Source organism: Lolium rigidum, chromosome 1 (assembly GCF_022539505.1).
Source record: "Lolium rigidum isolate FL_2022 chromosome 1, APGP_CSIRO_Lrig_0.1, whole genome shotgun sequence".
NCBI lineage: Eukaryota > Viridiplantae > Streptophyta > Magnoliopsida > Poales > Poaceae > Lolium > Lolium rigidum.
In genome coordinates this window covers 203,603,093-203,624,479 of record NC_061508.1, presented here as the reverse complement: position 1 = coordinate 203,624,479, position 21,387 = coordinate 203,603,093, and the positions used below count along the sequence as shown (strand labels likewise).

At 39.1% G+C, this 21,387-nt stretch overlaps 1 protein-coding gene across 1 annotated transcript in view; it reads right to left on the bottom strand.

The window, feature by feature from the left end:
• The window catches only part of LOC124654334 (phosphopantothenate--cysteine ligase 2-like), a 93,490-nt gene that overhangs the window by 9,866 nt on the left and 62,237 nt on the right, over positions 1–21,387 (bottom strand). The window contains exon 4 of the mRNA XM_047193348.1: positions 878–918. Coding sequence (XP_047049304.1) covers positions 878–918 — 41 coding nt within the window. The remainder of the gene's footprint in view (positions 1–877; positions 919–21,387) is intronic.

The window sequence follows — 21,387 nt, the reverse complement described above, 5'->3', positions numbered from 1 at the left end:
ATCCATTAATCACCTCTTTTTCAAATGTCCCCTTGCTAGATACATTTGGAATGTGGTCAGCTGCACTTTTGTTTTTAACTTCCAATTTGAATATGCTGATGATTGCATCTCCAATTGGTTGAAGGGTTTAGGGGAAAGAAAAAAAGTCCTTGTTGTAGGAATAACTGCTGTAATTTGGAGCATTTGAAAAACAAGGAACTTGGCGTGTTTCGAGAAAAAATGGCCTGATGAACCTTATGTTGTGATTCTTAAAATCTGCTACTATATTAACTACTGGAGTTTGTTGCAGGTGAAGGAGGACGTTAAAAGTCAACTGGAGTTCTGTGCAAAGGTGCTGGAAAGAGTTGCGATGAAAGTGTTTGGGTCAGGGAGAAGCTGGGTGTCGTGGACGCCGAGGCTAACGATGTAGGGAGAATAAAAGAGAAGAACGAAAGAAGACTGGCAACAAAAACAAGGGGAGTCAAAAAGATGTGTTTTGGTGCAAAAGATGATCCTAATGGGAGGAGGTGGAAATTGGCAACAACAAAGACCTTTCTTTCTTAGTTTCAGCTTGTTTTTCGTCAGCATTTTATCTTTGCTTTGTCTGTTGCGAACCGTCGTCTATAAAAACCTTGGTTTGGATAGAAATCTGATCAATGTAGTGATCAAAGAAAACTTGTTTTAGTATGTCTGTGTGTTGTTGCGTTTGTAAGGAGTGTGGTGGTTACTTTGTAGTACGCTGGGTTTCATTAATGAAATCGGGGATGATTCCCTTTTATCTAAAAAAAGCAGGGCACAAAATTCCCTATGGGCAGTATTAATACACCTTATGAGAATGGCGCATTTGCAAAACATAAAATGCAGCAAGATTTACTATTAGGAAATAGGCGTGCAGTACATGAAGGTACTCAAAAATTGTAGGGAAAGGAAGTTTCAGAACTAGACCTTCATCAATTGCATCATTCAAGAATACATGCCAACGATCATGGTACCATGTCAGTCTGACTGGCAGCTGAGACAAAAGTGAAAGTGACTTCAGAAAAGACACTAGTGGAGATATGGCCTTCCATCCCGTACCGTAAGGGTCTTTGGTTTCGGTTGGCCAACCACGACTAATTAGGTGGGACTAAAAACGAAGCCTTTAGTCGCGGCCTCATTACCAGCTGGGATAAATGGCCCTACACGTGGCCGCGATACAGGGTTTGGGCTGGAGAACCTCTAGTCCCGGCCCGTAATCCCAACCGCGACTAGATATTATTTTCAATAATTATATTTTTCATTTGTCTAATTTCATTTTTTTCATTTTTTTTCATTTTTCATTTTTCATTTTTCTTTGACTTGTTACTCTCTTACTTGGACCATTTTTAATACTAATTACACTTGTAAACTTGGTCATCACTTCTCGGTCGGTCACCCATCCGCACACTCCTACACCCTCAGCACGATAACTCTTTGATTCTTTCCTGTTGTGCTCCCGTGAATGTGATTCTACCTTGTTGTAAATACTACCATATCCATCCTATTCACTCTTATACCACTATGTCACATTTCTGTATTTTTTGAAATAAAAAAACAATTTGTAAACCGGAATTCGACAAATAATATATGATTTATTACTAGAAAAATGTGATTGATTTGAATATGAAATAATTATATATTTATTCATTTATTATTATTATTATCAAATAATATATGTATTATTCATATAATATGACCAAATAATTAGTATCTTGAAATCTATAAACCGGAATTGGACAAATAATATATGATTTATTATTATAAAAATGTGATTGATTTGAATATGAAATAATAATAATTATTATTATTATTATCAAATAATATATGCATTATTCATATAATATGGCCAAATAATTAGTATCTTAAAATCTATTAACCGGAATTGGACAAATAATATATGATTTATTATTAGAAAAATGTGATTGATTTTAATATGAAATAATTATGTATTTATTCATTTATTATTATTATCAAATAATATATGCATTATTTATATAATATGGCCAAATAATCGGTATCTTGAAATCTATTAAGCGGAATTGGACAAATAATATATGATTTATTATTAGAAAAATGTGATTGATTTGAATATAAAATAATTATGTATTATTAATTTATTATTATTATTATAAAATAATATATGCATTATTCATATAATATGGCCAAATAATTAGTATCTTGAAATCCATAAACCGGAATTGGACAAATAATATGTGATTTATTATTAGAAAAATGTGATTGATTTTAATATGAAATAATTATGTATTTATTCATTTATTATTATTATTAAATAATATATGCATTATTCATATAATATGGCCAAATAATTAGTATCTTGAAATCTATAAACCGGAATTGGAAAAATAATATATGATTTATTATTAGAAAAATGTGATTGATTTGAATATGAAATAATTATGTATTTATTAATTTATTATTATTATTATAAAATAACTAGCAGCGTGGCCCTCGCTAATGCGAGGACAACATCTGAATTTGTCTAAAAGGACTTCTTTTATATATATATATATTTATGCATATGTAGAACAGTCAGTAATAAGCATACATGGCTACACATCATTACTAATATATGGAATGTGTGTATACAACAAACTCATGTGTGCAATATGATAAGTTACAACATTACTCGTGCTTTGTCAAAGCATAGAATTGTACGAATATAACTCCGAACTCTTGAATGGTGAGTCATTATTCCAGTATATGTTAGCACACATTACTTGACATTATCTTTGAAAAGGCCACCAAATCATCATATACTTGCACTTGTAATTCAAAAGCAAGATGAATACCAAGGCGTGACCTCTGCTCGCCTCTAAAAGGTACATAAAGATCTGTTTATTCCTCCATTATTCTTCAAAAATACAAATTATTTGATCAGTGGACATTTTCTTGAATAAACGACTTTAATCATTAATTTTGAGACAAATATATTGGTAGATGCTTATAAAATTACAATAGCAATGTAATAATATCAATTTTATTTTAGTCCGTATTACTGAAAGACCATTAGCGATTATTGGATCAATGTGAGAGGTAAAGTTACATTACCTGATTAAGAAACTTTGCCTGGTATTTGAAAGCCCATGAGCAATCAGTGGTGAAGGACATATATATGAAACCACGTAGCGGCAATCATGGTTTTCAGTATTGAAGGTTATTTCTCGGTATGGTCTTTAGTGACGAAGGTGAACTCTCAGGTAGTAATCGGTATACTGTTATAGCAATAGATTGCACGATATTAGTAATGGGCGATGACCAATCAAACACATACATTTTATTTCATACGTGCAGAAAAAATCAATACCAAGAAGAGAGTTCAAGTCAATTATGTATGAACTAACATATCAAAGATCCTCGATAGTATTATTATTGAAATTCTCTCGTATCAGATTCAATAAGCTTGAGTTCAAATTTTAAATTCACCTACCTCCATCGACCCTCCTCACAAAGGAGTTAGAATTTGAAATGAAGAGAGCCTATTCCCTCCCTTTCCACAAGTTTGTTGTCTACCCTTTATGCTCAAGATCAAATTATTATTTTTCTTTTTGGTGTGTCCAACTCCTCTACATTTACTACACTGCGTAAATCTTCTAGTGAATCAGCTGACGACATCACTGGAAAAATTTAATGGAAAGAAAAAACGATTCCACAGAACTTTTATGGTGAGGGCCAAATGGAAGAAAACACCTTGTGGATTAAAAATAAATAGATATTTCCAGTCCAAGGTGAAGTGTGTTGCATATGAAACCTATATCCTGTCTTTGAGAAATCAAAGGTTATTAATGATGTGGATCAAATTGAAGGAAAACCAATCCGGGTTAAAATATAATATAGATAGACGATATATCCTCGATAAAGAAAAATTTCTGAGCTATTTCACATCAGATCGCTTTTAATATGATGTATCATACTACACAACTACGTTGGCATGAATGTACGATATAGTTTCGACATCTTAATCAGTTGTGGCATGGTTGTCGCTCTAATCCATGGAGCGAGTGGTCTGCGCTATTTGTATCAACAGTTAATTAAGGAATTCGTAGGTGGCAGTGTACTGTGCACTCAATTATCATAGAGTCATACTAATTGAAATGAGAGCTATCCAATCTATGTGCGTAGTCTTGGGGCAAGTTATTTCCTTTTGCCAGAAATGACACCAACAATTATTGTTTTTGGCTTTGAATCAGATATGTTTCATTGATCTCCTATGTGCCAGATTTGTATTTGATACTTTTATGTTTCCTAAGAAATTATTTATGAGCCGGTCAAGTTGCAAAATAAACCTTTTGTGAATAAAGTATAAATAATTATGATGATATAGTTAGGACACATTTGGCATTGTCGATAGTTTATAGTAATCTCGTTTGTATAATCTAATTGGCTACCATATGTTTCATATATTCATATCGAACTGTAAAATAATTTCAGCGCAACAGAATTCATGAGCTGCAAATTTCTGTTAGAACACGTGACATATGTTCCCTTCATATTTGTAGCGCTTGAATCAAATCACAGTAAGGTGTATCTGACATCATTTAGCAGTTCGCAAAAATACCATATCAGCTATCCATAATATTTCTATACAACTGTGTATGTCTGCTAGGAACTTTCTCTAACTAATTATGATTCTTCTTTTTTTCGTCAAAGGGAATTAAATATCTAGTGCACCTCACATTATTATGTCTCCCGGAATTTTCATTTTGTCATATCCAGAAGGCAGTGTATCCCAGGAATAACTTGCATTATCTCATCTGATTAATACCATCTGGTACGGCTCTTTTATTTAGGATGGTTATTGTTAGTATGAAGTTGACTGCGATTAGAAGATATGCATAAAATATATTCAGGTTGTGATAAATAAATGAAAATATATAGTCTGGAAAGAAAATTTCAGCATGAACAATAGAATTGTATACGGAGTAGAGATAAATTGAAAATTGGACTGTTTGATTGGTGTGTATTTGTGATTAGATAAGTAGATGGAATTAAAGTTGATTTTTGGAAAAAAAACATGAACCTGCTGATTTAATTCAAAAGAAACATAGGAGTACATAATTTTTGTGTGCTTTGCTTGATATATATACTTCCAATCATTTTATAAATATGGTAGAGTAGCTCTTTCAGATTTCATATAGGTGTTAGATTATATCCAGTATACATTTATGTCCTGCGGCACATGTCTATTAGAGCGCAATTCTAGTCAATCGTTTCTTTCTGAGGCATGGTTTAATTAAGCAGTATTTCCGTTTTCATAATAGGCATCAATCTAGTAATGCAGCATGTTCAGCCAAAAAAAAACTATTTCTTCTAGTTACTATCTGGCCGGTATGGCTCTTTCTATATGCAGTCGATTAATATTTAGATAATACATGACACATAATATTTAAACTGCTTAAAGATCAAGAAAAATACCTCATATCTACGTCTGTGTGCTTTGGACTGAATAGAAGTTTTAAAGAAAGTAGTATTTCATCTTCACAATACACCATCAATCCTGTAATGCAGCATGTTCAGCAAAAAAATCTTCTAATTACCATATGGCCGGTATGGCTCTTCCTATATGCACTTATGTAGTCGATTAAGATTCAGAAAATACATGACATGGAAAATTTTAGTTGCTTAAAGATCAAGAAAAAGATACCTAATATGTACATCTTATGTGTTTGGGGCTGAATAAGATGTAGAAATTAAAGAATCCAGCGCTGATGTTTGTGAAATAATTCTTCCATGCAAAAAGCAAATGGCGTGTTAGGAACCGCGAAAACTGAAGAAGATGCACGGGTAATGCAAGAAGTACGATCTTCGAGCTGCTTGCCTGTCTAGCAGGATCTTACCTGACATGGTAATGCATGTCGCCATGGCTCGTACACATGGGGGCCGATATCGTCTGTATGGCCGTATCGATCGGCCTTGTTCTCCTCGGCTATTGCAGTGTCTAAAACGTAGGCTTATGTATGCCAAACTGTCAAGTAGGATCCTCGCCGACGGCCAGCCAGGATAGCACATCATAACGTGTGCACCATGTCATCTCTCCATGATAATGACATCGGTCAGAGGCTTGCATTAGTACCAATAATCCAATTCAATCTAGATCAGAGCAGCTGAAGCATTGAGAGAGCACATGCCACCATAGGATCAAATTAATCCTTATACAACCCGTCCGGTGCCATGCACCATCAGTTGCCAATCTGGATCATTGTTTTGCTCTTTAGACATGTATGCATACATAAGCTAGACCAGACCAGGTAATGTACCGTCCTCCCGATCCATATGAAAATCACCAATTCAAAGCTGCACGCATCGAGGCAATCATTATTGTAAAAAAAGAAATCCAAACTCCCAATTAAACCTAGCCATGCACCTTAATTACAATTAAGGGGATTTGGTTTTATAGAAGCTGGAAGAGGGAGAACTTAATTACTTTAAAATCCATATTATGGGGACTGGGAATAATAGGGATACGAAGGATTGTCCGTGGGTTGGAAACTCCAGGGGAGCTGCTACATCGAGAACCAATAGACGACCTCAATTCCTCAAATCCAGGTCACTTGTCCTATTAGAGGCATGAGGCAAGTTAGACTGATCATGTACGTTCCGGCGGTATACTGTTATAGCAATAGATTGCACGATATTAGTAATGGGCGATGATCAATCAAACACATACATTTTATTTCATACGTGCAAAAAAAAATCAATACCAAGAAGAGAGTTCAAGTCAATTATGTATGAACTAACATATCAAAGATCCTCGATAGTATTATTATTGAAATTCTCTCGTATCAGATTCAATAAGCTTGAGTTCAAATTTTAAATTCACCTACCTCCATCGACCCTCCTCACAAAGGAGTTAGAATTTGAAATGAAGAGAGCCTATTCCCTCCCTTTCCACAAGTTTGCTGTCTACCCTTTATGCTCAAGATCAAATTATTATTTTTCTTTTTGGTGTGTCCAACTCCTCTACATTTACTACACTGCGTAAATCTTCTAGTGAATCAGCTGACGACATCACTGGCAAAATTTAATGGAAAGAAAAGACGCTTCCACAGAACTTTTATGGTGAGGGCCAAATGGAAGAAAACACCTCGTGGATTAAAAATAAATAGATATTTCCAGTCCAAGGTGAAGTGTGTTGCATATGAAACCTATATCATGTCTTTGAGAAATCAAAGGTTATTAATGATGTGGATCAAATTGAAGGAAAACCAATCCGGGTTAAAAGATAATATAGATAGACGATATATCCTCGATAAAGAAAAATTTCTGAGCTATTTCACATCAGATCGCTTTTAATATGATGTATCATACTACACAACTACGTTGGCATGAATGTACGATATAGTTTCGACATCTTAATCAGTTGTGGCATGGTTGTCGCTCTAATCCATGGAGCGAGTGGTCTGCGCTATTTGTATCAACAGTTAATTAAGGAATTCGTAGGTGGCAGTGTACTGTGCACTCAATTATCATAGAGTCATACTAATTGAAATGAGAGCTATCCAATCTATGTGCTTAGTCTTGGGGCAAGTTATTTCCTTTTGCCAGAAATGACACCAACAATTATTGTTTTTGGCTTTGAATCAGATATGTTTCATTGATCTCCTATGTGCCAGATTTGTATTTGATACTTTTATGTTTCCTAAGAAATTATTTATGAGCCGGTCAAGTTCGACCCTCCTCACAAAGGAGTTAGAATTTGAAATGAAGAGAGCCTATTCCCTCCCTTTCCACAAGTTTGCTGTCTACCCTTTATGCTCAAGATCAAATTATTATTTTTCTTTTTGGTGTGTCCAACTCCTCTACATTTACTACACTGCGTAAATCTTCTAGTGAATCAGCTGACGACATCACTGGCAAAATTTAATGGAAAGAAAAGACGCTTCCACAAAAATTTTATGGTGAGGGCCAAATGGAAGAAAACACCTCGTGGATTAAAAATAAATAGATATTTCCAGTCCAAGGTGAAGTGTGTTGCATATGAAACCTATATCCTGTCTTTGAGAAATCAAAGGTTATTAATGATGTGGATCAAATTGAAGGAAAACCAATCCGGGTTAAAAGATAATATAGATAGACGATATATCCTCGATAAAGAAAAATTTCTGAGCTATTTCACATCAGATCGCTTTTAATATGATGTATCATACTACACAACTACGTTGGCATGAATGTACGATATAGTTTCGACATCTTAATCAGTTGTGGCATGGTTGTCGCTCTAATCCATTGAGCGAGTGGTCTGCGCTAATTGTATCAACAGTTAATTAAGGAATTCGTAGGTGGCAGTGTACTGTGCACTCAATTATCATAGAGTCATACTAATTGAAATGAGAGCTATCCAATCTATGTGCTTAGTCTTGGGGCAAGTTATTTCCTTTTGCCGTAAATGACACCAACAATTATTGTTTTTGGCTTTGAATCAGATATGTTTCATTGATCTCCTATGTGCCAGATTTGTATTTGATACTTTTATGTTTCCTAAGAAATTATTTATGAGCCGGTCAAGTTGCAAAATAAACCTTTTGTGAATAAAGTATAAATAATTATGATGATATAGTTAGGACACATTTGGCATTGTCGATAGTTTATAGTAATCTCGTTTGTATAATCTAATTGGCTACCATATGTTTCATATATTCATATCGAACTGTAAAATAATTTCAGCGCAACGGAATTCATGAGCTGCAAATTTCTGTTAGAACACGTGACATATGTTCCCTTCATATTTGTAGCGCTTGAATCAAATCACAGTAAGGTGTATCTGACATCATTTAGCAGTTCACAAAAATACAATATCAGCTATCCATAATATTTCTATACAACTGTGTATGTCTGCTAGGAACTTTCTCTAACTAATTATGATTCTTTTTTTCGTCAAAGGGAATTAAATATCTAGTGCACCTCACATTATTATGTCTCCCGGAATTTTCATTTTGTCATATCCAGAAGGCAATGTATCCCAGGAATAACTTGCATTATCTCATCTGATTAATACCATCTGCTACGGCTCTTTTATTTAGGATGGTTATGGTTAGTATGAAGTTGACTGCGATTAGAAGATATGCATAAAATATATTCAGGTTGTGATAAATAAATGAAAATATATAGTCTGGAAAGAAAATTTCAGCATGAACAATAGAATTGTATACGGAGTAGAGATAAATTGAAAATTGGACTGTTTGATTGGTGTATTTGTGATTAGATAAGTAGATGGAATTAAAGTTGATTTTTGGAAAAAAAAACATGAACCTGCTGATTTAATTCAAAAGAAACATAGGAGTACATAATTTTTGTGTGCTTTGCTTGATATATATACTTCCAATCATTTTATAAATATGGCAGAGTAGCTCTTTCAGATTTCATATAGGTGTTAGATTATATCCAGTATACATTTATGTCCTGCGGCACATGTCTATTAGAGCGCAATTCTAGTCCATCGTTTCCTTCTGAGGCATGGTTTAATTAAGCAGTATTTCCGTTTTCATAATAGGCATCAATCTAGTAATGCAGCATGTTCAGCCAAAAATAACTATTTCTTCTAGTTACTATCTGGCCGGTATGGCTCTTTCTATATGCAGTCGATTAATATTTAGATAATACATGACACATAATATTTAAACTGCTTAAAGATCAAGAAAAATACCTCATATCTACGTCTGTGTGCTTTGGACTGAATAGAAGTTTTAAAGAAAGTAGTATTTCATCTTCACAATACACCATCAATCCTGTAATGCAGCATGTTCAGCAAAAAAATCTTCTAATTACCATATGGCCGGTATGGCTCTTCCTATATGCACTTACGTAGTCGATTAAGATTCAGAAAATACATGACATGGAAAATTTTAGTTGCTTAAAGATCAAGAAAAAGATACCTAATATGTACATCTTATGTGTTTGGGGCTGAATAAGAAGTAGAAATTAAAGAATCCAGCGCTGATGTTTGTGAAATAATTCTTCCATGCAAAAAGCAAATGGCGTGTTAGGAACCGCGAAAACTGAAGAAGATGCATGGGTAATGCAAGAAGTACGATCTTCGAGCTGCTTGCCTGTCTAGCAGGATCTTACCTGACATGGTAATGCATGTCGCCATGGCTCGTACACATGGGGGCCGATATCGTCTGTATGGCCGTATCGATCGGCCTTGTTCTCCTCGGCTATTGCAGTGTCTAAAACGTAGGCTTATGTATGCCAAACTGTCAAGTAGGATCCTCGCCGATGGCCAGCCAGGATAGCACATCATAACGTGTGCACCATGTCATCTCTCCATGATAATGACATCGGTCAGAGGCTTGCATTAGTACCAATAATCCAATTCAATCTAGATCAGAGCAGCTGAAGCATTGAGAGAGCACATGCCACCATAGGATCAAATTAATCCTTATACAACCCGTCCGGTGCCATGCACGATCAGTCGCCAATCTGGATCATTGTTTTGCTCTTTAGACATGTATGCATACATAAGCTAGACCAGACCAGGTAATGTACCGTCCTTCCTATCCATATGAAAATCACCAATTCAAAGCTGCACGCATCGAGGCAATCATTATTGTAAAAAAAGAAATCCAAACTCCCAATTAAACCTAGCCATGCACCTTAATTTCAATTAAGGGGATTTGGTTTTATAGAAGCTGGAAGAGGGAGAACTTAATTACTTTAAAATCCATATTATGGGGACTGGGAATAATAGGGATACGAAGGATTGTCCGTGGGTTGGAAACTCCAGGGGAGCTGCTACATCGAGAACCAATAGACGACCTCAATTTCTCAAATCCAGGTCACTTGTCCTGTTAGAGGCATGAGGCAAGTTAGACTGATCATGTACGTTCCGGCCAGAAGAATTTCTCGTGATGTTGCAATAACGAAGGAGATTGATGCATGATGGAAAATAAAGTCAGCAGCTAGAGCAGAGCTATCAAGGAACTCATTCAAGGTCGGACGGCCGGCTGTCCGATGTCATCGAGGAAAATACCATCAAATTCGTAGGGATGCATCTTCGCTAGTGGTCTATACATTCATAAGGCAAGCCAGATTAATCATGGGCAAGCCAGATTGATCATGGGATAGGGACGTACGTATACCTTCGTGGAGGCCGGCCCGCCGGCCGACGGCACCCAGACGAATATAGCCATGGCGGCGTGGATGAGGAAACGCTAAGGGCCTAGGGCATAAAAGCTTTTTTGAACTCCACGATGCACTGCACAATAGGAAAACAAAAAAAAAAGGAACGGTGAGGAGACATGTCTAATGGCAATGGTGGGTAATTTTTAACTTACATATTACATATAATCTAAAGGCTAGAAATTTTCTATCTATAAATTAAATGGTCGGATGTTTCTGATTATTGTGGGATTTTCTAGCTATTTCTCTATTTTCTGGTGAGCCCGTAATTTACTTTTAATATATAATAGATATATGCATTTTTCATATAATGTGGCCAAATAATTAGTATCTTGAAATCTATAAACCGGAATTGGACAAATAATATATGATTTATTATTAGAAACATGTGAGTGATTTGAATATGAAATAAGTATGTATTTATTCATTTATTATTATGTTCTCCATGTTGAGGTAGAACGCGCTGCATATGACGCTCATCTCGGGGCTGGCCATGGCCCCGGTATCTCCTTCGCCGAAGTAGGATTTCGCCAAAAAGGCGGCAAAGTAGCGAATATATATATGATTCTTATAATGTGGACGTGGAGGAGGCGGCATGGAGTGAATATATTGAAAGACACATAGTTCATATATATGAAAGAAACATAGAGTTCATATATGTTGATCGGATGAAGCCTGGTGATCAGGGGATACGTGAGCACCCCTTCTCTGCTCTACACGTGTGTCTAACTATGCTAGCACTGTACACGCATCGACGCGGTCCAGCGCGTCGAGTGGAAGGGCGGAGAGACGCGGGGAAGGTGCACGGCGACACGCTTGGCTGGGGAGACACTGGCGCGACATCAGATGCGCGAAGTGGAGGCCGGCGAGGTGGAGATGGAGGCCGACGAGGTAGTGGCCGTTAGTGAGTAGCAGAATCCAACGGTTCATATATATGAAAGACTCATAGAGTTCATATACATTGAAAGATACATAGTTCATATATATGAAAGGCACATAGTTCATATATATGAAAGACACATAGAGTTCATATATGTTGAAAGAGACATATATATTGAAAGACACATAGTTCATATGTATAAAAGACACATGGTTCATATATATATGAAAGACACATAGTTCATATATAGTAAAACGGTCGATTCATAGTCCATACAAATATAGAAGACCAGAACTACTCATCATCTCTAAATATTGAGATGATCACCTAGTAGCCAACTAGCATCCAATGCTTCCTACCAATCTCGAAGCCTAGGCGAGCATCTAGTGCTGCATAATGCACTTGCTCGTAGCTCAATGGTAATTGGCCCATCCAAAAATGAGCTCAACTTCTTTTTCTTGCGCGGCGACTGATACGTCTCAAACGTATCTATAATTTCTTATGTTCCATGCTACTTTTATGATGATACTCACATGTTTTATACACATTATATGTCATTATTATACATTTTCCAGCACTAACCTATTGACGAGATGCCGAAGAGCCAGTTGCTGTTTTCTGCTGTTTTTGGTTTCAGAAATCCTACAAAGGAAATATTCTCGGAATTGGACGAAATCAACGCCCAGGGGTTTATTTTTCCACGAAGCTTCCAGAAGACCGAGGGAGAAACGAAGTGGGGCCACGGGGCGCTGCCACACTAGGGCGGCACGGCCTGAGGGGGGCCCGCGCGGCCCTAGCGTGTGGGGCCCCCGTGACTCCTCCGACTCCGCCCTTCCGCCTACTTAAAGCCTTCGTCGCGAAACCCTCTGTACCGAGAGCCACGATACGGAAAACCTTACTGTGACGCCGCCGCCACCAATCCCATCTCGGGGGATTCAGGAGATCGCCTCCGGCACCCTGCCGGAGAGGGCAATCATCTCCCGGAGGACTCTTCATCGCCATGATCGCCTCCGGATCGATGTGTGAGTAGTTCACCCCTGGACTATGGATCCATAGCAGTAGCTAGATGGTCGTCTTCTCCTCATTGTGCTATCATGTTAGATCTTGTGAGCTTCCTATCATGATCAAGATCGTCTATTTGTAATCCTACATGTTGTGTTTGTTGGGATCCGATGAATATTGAATACTATGTCAAGTTGATTATCAATCTATCATATGAGTTGTTTATGTTCTTGCATGCTCTCCGTTGCTAGTAGAGGCTCTGGCCAAGTTGATACTTGTAACTCCAAGAGGGAGTATTTATGCTCGATAGTGGGTTCATGCCTCCATTAAATCGGGACAGTGACGGAAAGTTCTAAGGTTGTGGATGTGCTGTTGCCACTAGGGATAAAACATCGATGCTTTGTCTAAGGATATTTGTGTTGATTACATTACGCACCATACTTAATGCAATTTTACAGTTGCTTGCAACTTAATACCGGAAGGGGTTCGGATGATAACACTGAAAGTGGACTTTTTAGGCATAGATGCATGCTTGGATGGCGGTCTATGTACTTTGTCGTAATGCCCTGATTAAATCTCATAGTACTCATCATGATATATGTACGTGCATTGTTATGCCTTCTTTATTTGTCAATTGCCCAACAGTAATTTGTTCACCCAACATGCTATTTATCTTATGGGAGAGACACCACTAGTGAACTGTGGACCCCGGTCCATTCTTTACATCTGAAATACAATCTACTGCAATTGTTCTTTCTTGTTCTTCGCAAACAAACATCATCTTCCACACTATACGGTTAATCCTTTGTTTACAGCAAGCCGGTGAGATTGACAACCTCACTATTACGTTGGGGCAAAGTACTTTGATTGTGTTCGCGGGTTCCACGTTGGCGCGGAATCCCGGTGTTGCGCTCGCACTACACTCGCCGCCATCAACCTTCAACGTGCTTCTTGGCTCCTACTGGTTCGATAAACCTTGGTTTCATACTGAGGGAAAACTTGCTTCTATACGCATCACACCTTCCTCTTGGGGTTCCCAACGGACGTGTGTTAATTGCTTGATGCGTGCAATTAACACACGTCCGTTGGGAACCCCAAGAGGAAGGTGTGATGCGTATAGAAGCAAGTTTTCCTCGTATGAAACCAAGGTTTATTGAACCAAGAGGAGCCAAGAAGCACGTTGAAGGTTGATGGCGGCGAGTGTAGTGCGGCGCAACACCAGGGATTCCGCGCCAATGTGGAACTCGCACAACACAATCAAAGTACTTTGCCCCAACGTAACAGTGAGGTTGTCTATCTCACCGGCTTGCTGTAAACAAAGGATTAACCGTATAGTGTGGAAGATGATGTTTGTTTGCGAAGAACAAGTAAAGAACAATTGCAGTAGATTGTATTTCAGATGTAAAGAATGGACCGGGGTCCACAGTTCACTAGTGGTGTCTCTCCCATAAGATAAATAGCATGTTGGGTGAACAAATTACAGTTGGGCAATTGACAAATAAAGAAGGCATAACAATGCACATACATATATCATGATGAGTACTATGAGATTTAATCGTGGCATTACGACAAACTACATAGACCGCTATCCAACGATGCATCTATGCCTAAAAAGTCCACTTTCAGGTTATCATCCGAACCCATTCCGGTATTAAGTTGCAAGCAACAGACAATTGCATTAAGTATGGTGCGTAATGTAATCAACACAAATATCCTTAGACAAAACATCGATGTTTTATCCCTAGTGGCAATAGCACATCCACAACATTAGAACTTTCTGTCACTGTCCCAGATTTAATGGAGGCATGAACCCACTATCGAGCATAAATACTCCCTCTTGGAGTTACAAGTATCAACTTGGCCAGAGCCTCTACTAGCAACGGAGAGCATGCAAGAACATAATGTTGCCTGCCAAAACCCACCGGCGAGCAGCGACGAGCAACACGAAGAGCCGGGAGGCTCCCAGAACTGCTGGTGGGCCCTGGTCCCTCGGGCGATGGCCCGCAAAATCCGGCACACGTCCTAGCTGTTGCGAGGGCGTGCCACCTGACCTATACCTGGTCAGGAAGGTGATGGATTGCTTCAATTAGTTTCCTGCATGGCAGACACGTAAACATTAAATCCGAGCCTCGATCGGCTCTCAGGTTGCCCTGTGAATCGGCTCAAAGAGCCGATTGACCCATGGTTCGCATTGGATCTACGATAACATGGGGATCCTGCTTTATCAGTACCAAGTTAAATCGATCTACGACAGTCTAGGGCTTTCACCGCATAATTGGAACGTCCTACGCGTAGTTGAGCCTGGCAGATACGAAAGATAACAGAAAACTGGTCCTAGAAGAGGCCTAAAACCAACACAGAGTCGATTCCTGGAACAACCCCTCTTGGATCGGCAAACCATACCTCACACACTACTGGATCGTTCAACCCGTTTGCAAGGCCTAACCATGTGGATATCAAACTAATCCTTGGAGAACAAGGAACAACCATAACAGATCAGATCTACTAAATAAAGACCAAGCAAGATGCTGCCCTTACACCTAAGATAGGTGCAAAGGCAGCTAGATATTTAGGGGCAGCATAACTTAAGCCAACATATCTGAAAAGTATCGATGTTAGCCCCAAAACATCTATGATAATGGTATTACTCGCCATCAACAAGGCTTCAGTACGAGCAACACAAAACAACGAATAAACTGATACTGCCCAGATCGCAAGATGCGATCTGGGCAGCACGACGCTTACCCGGAAGAAACCCTCGAAACAAGGGGTGGCGATGCGCCTAGATTGTGTTTGTTGTGAACGTGATCATCCTCCTTTCTCAATAACCCTAGGTACATATTTATAGTCCGTAGACTTTCTATCTTTGGAATAAACCTAACTGTGTACGAACCAAACTCTATCTCTTAATTCTAAACTAAAACGCGATCTACCATAATGTACAAATATACGGGCAATCTAGCCCAAATTCTCGCACGAGGCCGATTCAGAAACACTTTATGTGCATATCCTCTAAGCCCATCTCAATCACGGCCCATCTCCTCATTTGGCTAAAATCTGGCGATAACACATGCCCCCTGGTTTTGGCAATAATAATTCCAAAACCACTCTATTTTTTCATCGGGTTACGCGTTGCAGAGCAGAACCGCTACAGTGCCCTTCCATCATGATGCCTTGCCTTCTCAACTTCTCCGTACTGCACGATTTGACAATTTTGGCACCGCATCCTCGAAACTGCCACAACATTGAATCATCTTCCACTGTATCCCCTTTATTTAACCTCATCCGAGCAGTTCGCCTCCTCATCCTCTTGTTCTGCATTAGCAATCGAAACTCCCCTCCTCTGCAACCATGGACTCCTCCTCTGCCTCCTACTCTTCGGGCCTCTCCTCCCAATCCTCCTCCTCCCGTGAGCCGACGTCGGAGTACGACCCGATAGCGGCGTACGAGGCCCTCGCCCCATTGTGGTGGGACGAGGCGGATTGGGATTTCGCCGTCGGGTCAGAGGATGACGAATCCTTGACCGACGGGGAGGATAACTTCCAGTTCCTCGTTGACAGGGAGTTGGAAGAAGAGAGCGACAACGACGCTTCCTCCTGGGGCGAGGACATCTCCTCCGACGAAGAGGATGAAGCGGAGGATGACACCTCCTCCGATGAATACCCGCCGGCGAAGCGCTTCCGCGCCGGGTCGGAGGACGACGACGACGACGACGAAGAAGAAGAAGCCCCTGCCGAGGGCTTCAGCAGCAGCGACGAAGACATCGTTGGCAGCAACGCCGATGGCAGCGAGGACAGGGACGACGAGGGCAGAGACGGCAGCGACGGCGCTGGCCCCTAGATTAGGGACTACTAGAATAGGGCTAGTAGTAGTACATTAGGTAGCAGATCTCCCTTTTGTGAGCAATCGGCTCTTATTGTAAAAAACCCCATTTAATCAATGAAGAATGCTTCTATGTCTGATTTTTCCGATTGTCAAAGTAGGTGATGTCTACGGGTGCTTCTATTCTTGTAGACAGTGTTGGGCCTCCAAGAGCAGAGGTTTGTAGAACAGCAGCAAGTTTCCCTTAAGTGGATCACCCAAGGTTTATCGAACTCAGGGAGGAAGAGGTCAAAGATATCCCTCTCAAGCAACCCTGCAACCACAAAGCAAGAAGTCTCTTGTGTCCCCAACACACCTAATACACTTGTCAGATGTATAGGTGCACTAGTTCGGCGAAGAGATAGTGAAATACAAGTAATATGGATGTATATGGGTGGTAATAGCAATCTGAATAAAATATGGCAGCGAGTAAACATGCAACAAAACAGTAAACAAACGGAGATTCGATGTTTGGAAACAAGGCCTAGGGATCCTGCTTTCACTAGTGGACACTCTCAACATTGATCACATAACAGAATAGATAAATGCATACTCTACACTCTCTTGTTGGATGATGAACACATTGCGTAGGATTACACGAACCCTCAATGCCGGAGTTAACAAGCTCCACAATTCAAATAACCATAGAGTGCATGAAAGATCAACACGACTAAACCAAGTACTAACACAGCATGCACACTGTCACCTTCACACTATGTAGGAGGAATAGATCACATCAATACCATCATAGCAATAGTTAACTTCATAATCTACAAGAGATCATAATCATAGCCTACGCCAAGTACTAACACGGATGCACACACTCGTCACCATTACACCGTGCGGGAGGAATAAAACTACTTTAATAACATCACTAGAGTAGCACATAGAATAGTAGTGATACAAAACTCATATGAATCTCAATCATGTAAAGCAGCTCATGAGATTATTGTATTGAGGTACATGGGAGAGAGATGAACCACATAGCTACAGCGGAGCCCTCAGCCTCGGGGGTGGATTACTCCCTCCTCATCATGGAGGCAGCGATGGCGGTGAAGATGGCGGTGAAGACGGCGGTGGAGATGGCTCCGGGTGCAATTCCCACCCCGGCAGGGTGCCGGAACAGAGAGTTCTGTCCCCCGAATTGGACTTTCGCGATGGCGGCGGCTCTGGATGGTTTTCTCTGTTTCCGTCCTCTTGGTCGATGTTTTTAGGTCAGGGACGATTATATAGGCCGAGAGTCGGAGTCGGAGGGGCCACGGGGTGACGCCACCATAGAGGGACGCGCCCCCCCCCTTGGGCCGCGCCGCCCTGTGGGGTGGGGCCCCCATGGCACCCCTCTGACTTTTCTCCGGTGCTCCGGAAGCTTCCGGGAATTATAAGGCCTTCGGTCTTGATTTCGTCCGATTCCGAAAATATTTCTTTACTAGGATTTCGAAACCAAAAACAGCAGAAAACAGCAACTGGCCTTTCGGCATCTCGTCAATAGGTTAGTTCCGGAAAATGCATAAATATGACATAAAATGTGCATATAACATGTAGATATCATCAATAATGTGGCATGGAACATAAGAAATTATCGATACGTCGGAGACATATCAGCATCCCCAAGCTTAGTTCTGCTCGTCCCGAGCAGGTAAAACGATAACAAAGATAATTTCTGAAGTGACATGCCATCATAGCCTTGATCATACTATTTGTAAACATATGTAATGAATGCAGCGATCAAAACAATGGTAATGACATGAGTAAACAACTGAATCATAAAGCAATGACTTCTCATGAATAGCACTTTCAAGACGAGCATCAATAAGTCTTGCATAAGAGTTAACTCATAAAGCAATAATTTAAAGTATAGACATTGAAGCAACACAATGGAAGATTAAGTTTCAGCGGTTGCTTTCAACTTGTAACATGTATATCTCATGGATAATTGTCAACATAGAGTAATATAACAAGTGCAATATGCAAATATGTAAGAATCAATGCACAGTTCACACAAGTGTTTGCTTCTTGAGGTGGAGAGAGATAGGTGAACTGACTCAACATAAAAAGTAAAAGAAAGGTCCTTCAAAGAGGAAAGCATTGATTGCTATATTTGTGCTAGAGCTTTTATTTTGAAAACATGAAACAACTCTGTCAACGGTAGTAATAAAGCATATGTATCATGTAAATATATCTTACAAGTTGCAAGCCTCATGCATAGTGTACTAATAGTGCCCGCACCTTGTCCTAATTAGCTTGGGTTAACACTGATCATCATTGCATAACATATGTTTCAACCAAGTGTCACAAAGGGGTACCTCTATGCCGCCTATACAAGGGTCTAAGGAGAAAGTTCGCATTGGATTTCTCGCTTTTGATCATTCTTCAACTTAGACACCCATACCGGGACAACATAGACAACGAGATAATGGACTCCTCTTTTAATGCTTAAGCATTCAACAACAGTTAATATTCTCATAAGAGATTGAGGTTTTATGTCCAAACTGAAACTTCCACCATGATTCATGGCTTTAGTTAGCGGCCCAATGTTCTTCTCTAACAGTATGCATACTCAAACCATTTGATTGTGAAAACCGCCCTTACTTCAGACAAGACGAACATGCATAGCAACTCACATGATATTCAACAAAGAGTTGATGGCGTCCCCAGGAACATGGTTATCGCACAACAAGCAACTTAATAAGAGATAAAGTGCATAAGTACATATTCAATACCACAATAGTTTTTAAGGCTATTTTGTCCCATGAGCTATATATTGCAAAGGCGAATGATGGAAATTTAAAGGTAGCACTCAAGCAATTTACTTTGGAATGGCGGAGAAATACCATGTAGTAGGTAGGTATGGTGGACACAAATGGCATAGTGGTTGGCTCAAGGATTTTGGATGCATGAGAAGTATTCCCTCTCGATACAAGGTTTAGGCTAGCAAGGTTTATTTGAAACAAACACAAGGATGAACCGGTGCAGCAAAACTCACATAAAAGACATATTGTAAACATTATAAGACTCTACACCGTCTTCCTTGTTGTTCAAACTCTTTACTAGAAATTATCTAGACCTTAGAGAGACCAATTATGCAAACCAAATTTTAGCAAGCTCTATGTATTTCTTCACTAATATGTGCAAAGTATATGATGCAAGAGCTTAAACATGAGCACAACAATTGCCAAGTATCAAGTTATTCAAGACATCATACCAGTTACTACATATAGCATTTTCCGTTTCCAACCATATAACAATTAACGAAGCAGTTTCATCCTTCGCCATGAAAATTAAAAGCTAAGAACACATGTGTTCATACGAACCAGCGGAGCGTGTCTCTCTCCCACACAAGCATTTATTCAAACAAAAACAAAAACAAGAAACATACAAACGCTCCAAGTAAAGTACATAAGATGTGACCGAATAAAAATATAGTTTCAAGAGAAGGAACCTGATAATTTGTCGATGAAGAAGGGGATGCCTTGGGCATCCCCAAGCTTAGATGCTTGAGTCTTCTTGAAATATGCAGGGATGAACCACCGGGGCTTCCCCAAGCTTAGACTTTTCACTCTTCTTGATCATAGTATATCATCCTCCTCTCTTGACCCTTGAAAACTTCCTTCACACCAAACTCGCAACAAACTCATTAGAGGGTTAGTGCATAATCAAAAACTCACATGTTCAGAGGTGACACAATCATTCTTAACACTTCTGGACATTGCTCAAAGCTACTGGAAGGTAATGGAACAAAGAAATCCACCCAACACAGCGAAAGAAGCAATGCGAAATAAAAGGCAGAATCTGTCAAAACAGAACAGTCCGTAAAGACGAATTTTAAAATGGCACCAGACTTGCTCAAATTAAAATGCTCAAATTTAATGAAAGTTGGGTACATATCTGAGGATCACTCACGTAAATTGGCTTAATTTTCTGAGTTACCTACAGAGAATTAGACCCAGATTTGTGACAGCAAAGAAATCTGTTTCTGCGCAGTAATCCAAATCTAGTATGAACTTTTCTATCAACGACTTTACTTGGCACAACAAAACACTAAACTAAGATAAGGAGAGGTTGCTACAGTAGTAAACAACTTCCAAGACACAAATATAAAACAAAGTACTGTAGCAAAATAACACATGGGTTATCTCCCAAGAAGTTCTTTCTTTATAGCCATTAAGATGGGCTCAGCAGTTTTAATGATGCACTCGCAGGAAATAGTATTCGAAGCAAAAGAGAGCTTCAAGAGGCAAATTCAAAACAAATTTAAGTCTAACATGCTTCCTATGAAGAAGAATCTTGTACACAAATGAATTCATGAAGAACAAAGTGACAAGCATAAGAGGATAAAACACGAGTAACTTCAAGATTCTCGACATAAAGAGGGGAAACTTAATATTATTAAGATGCATATAACCATATTTCCCTCTCTCATAATAACTTTCAGTAGCATCATTGATGAAATCCACAATATACCCATCACTTAAAACATTCTTATCATGGTTCATATGCATAGAAGTATCATT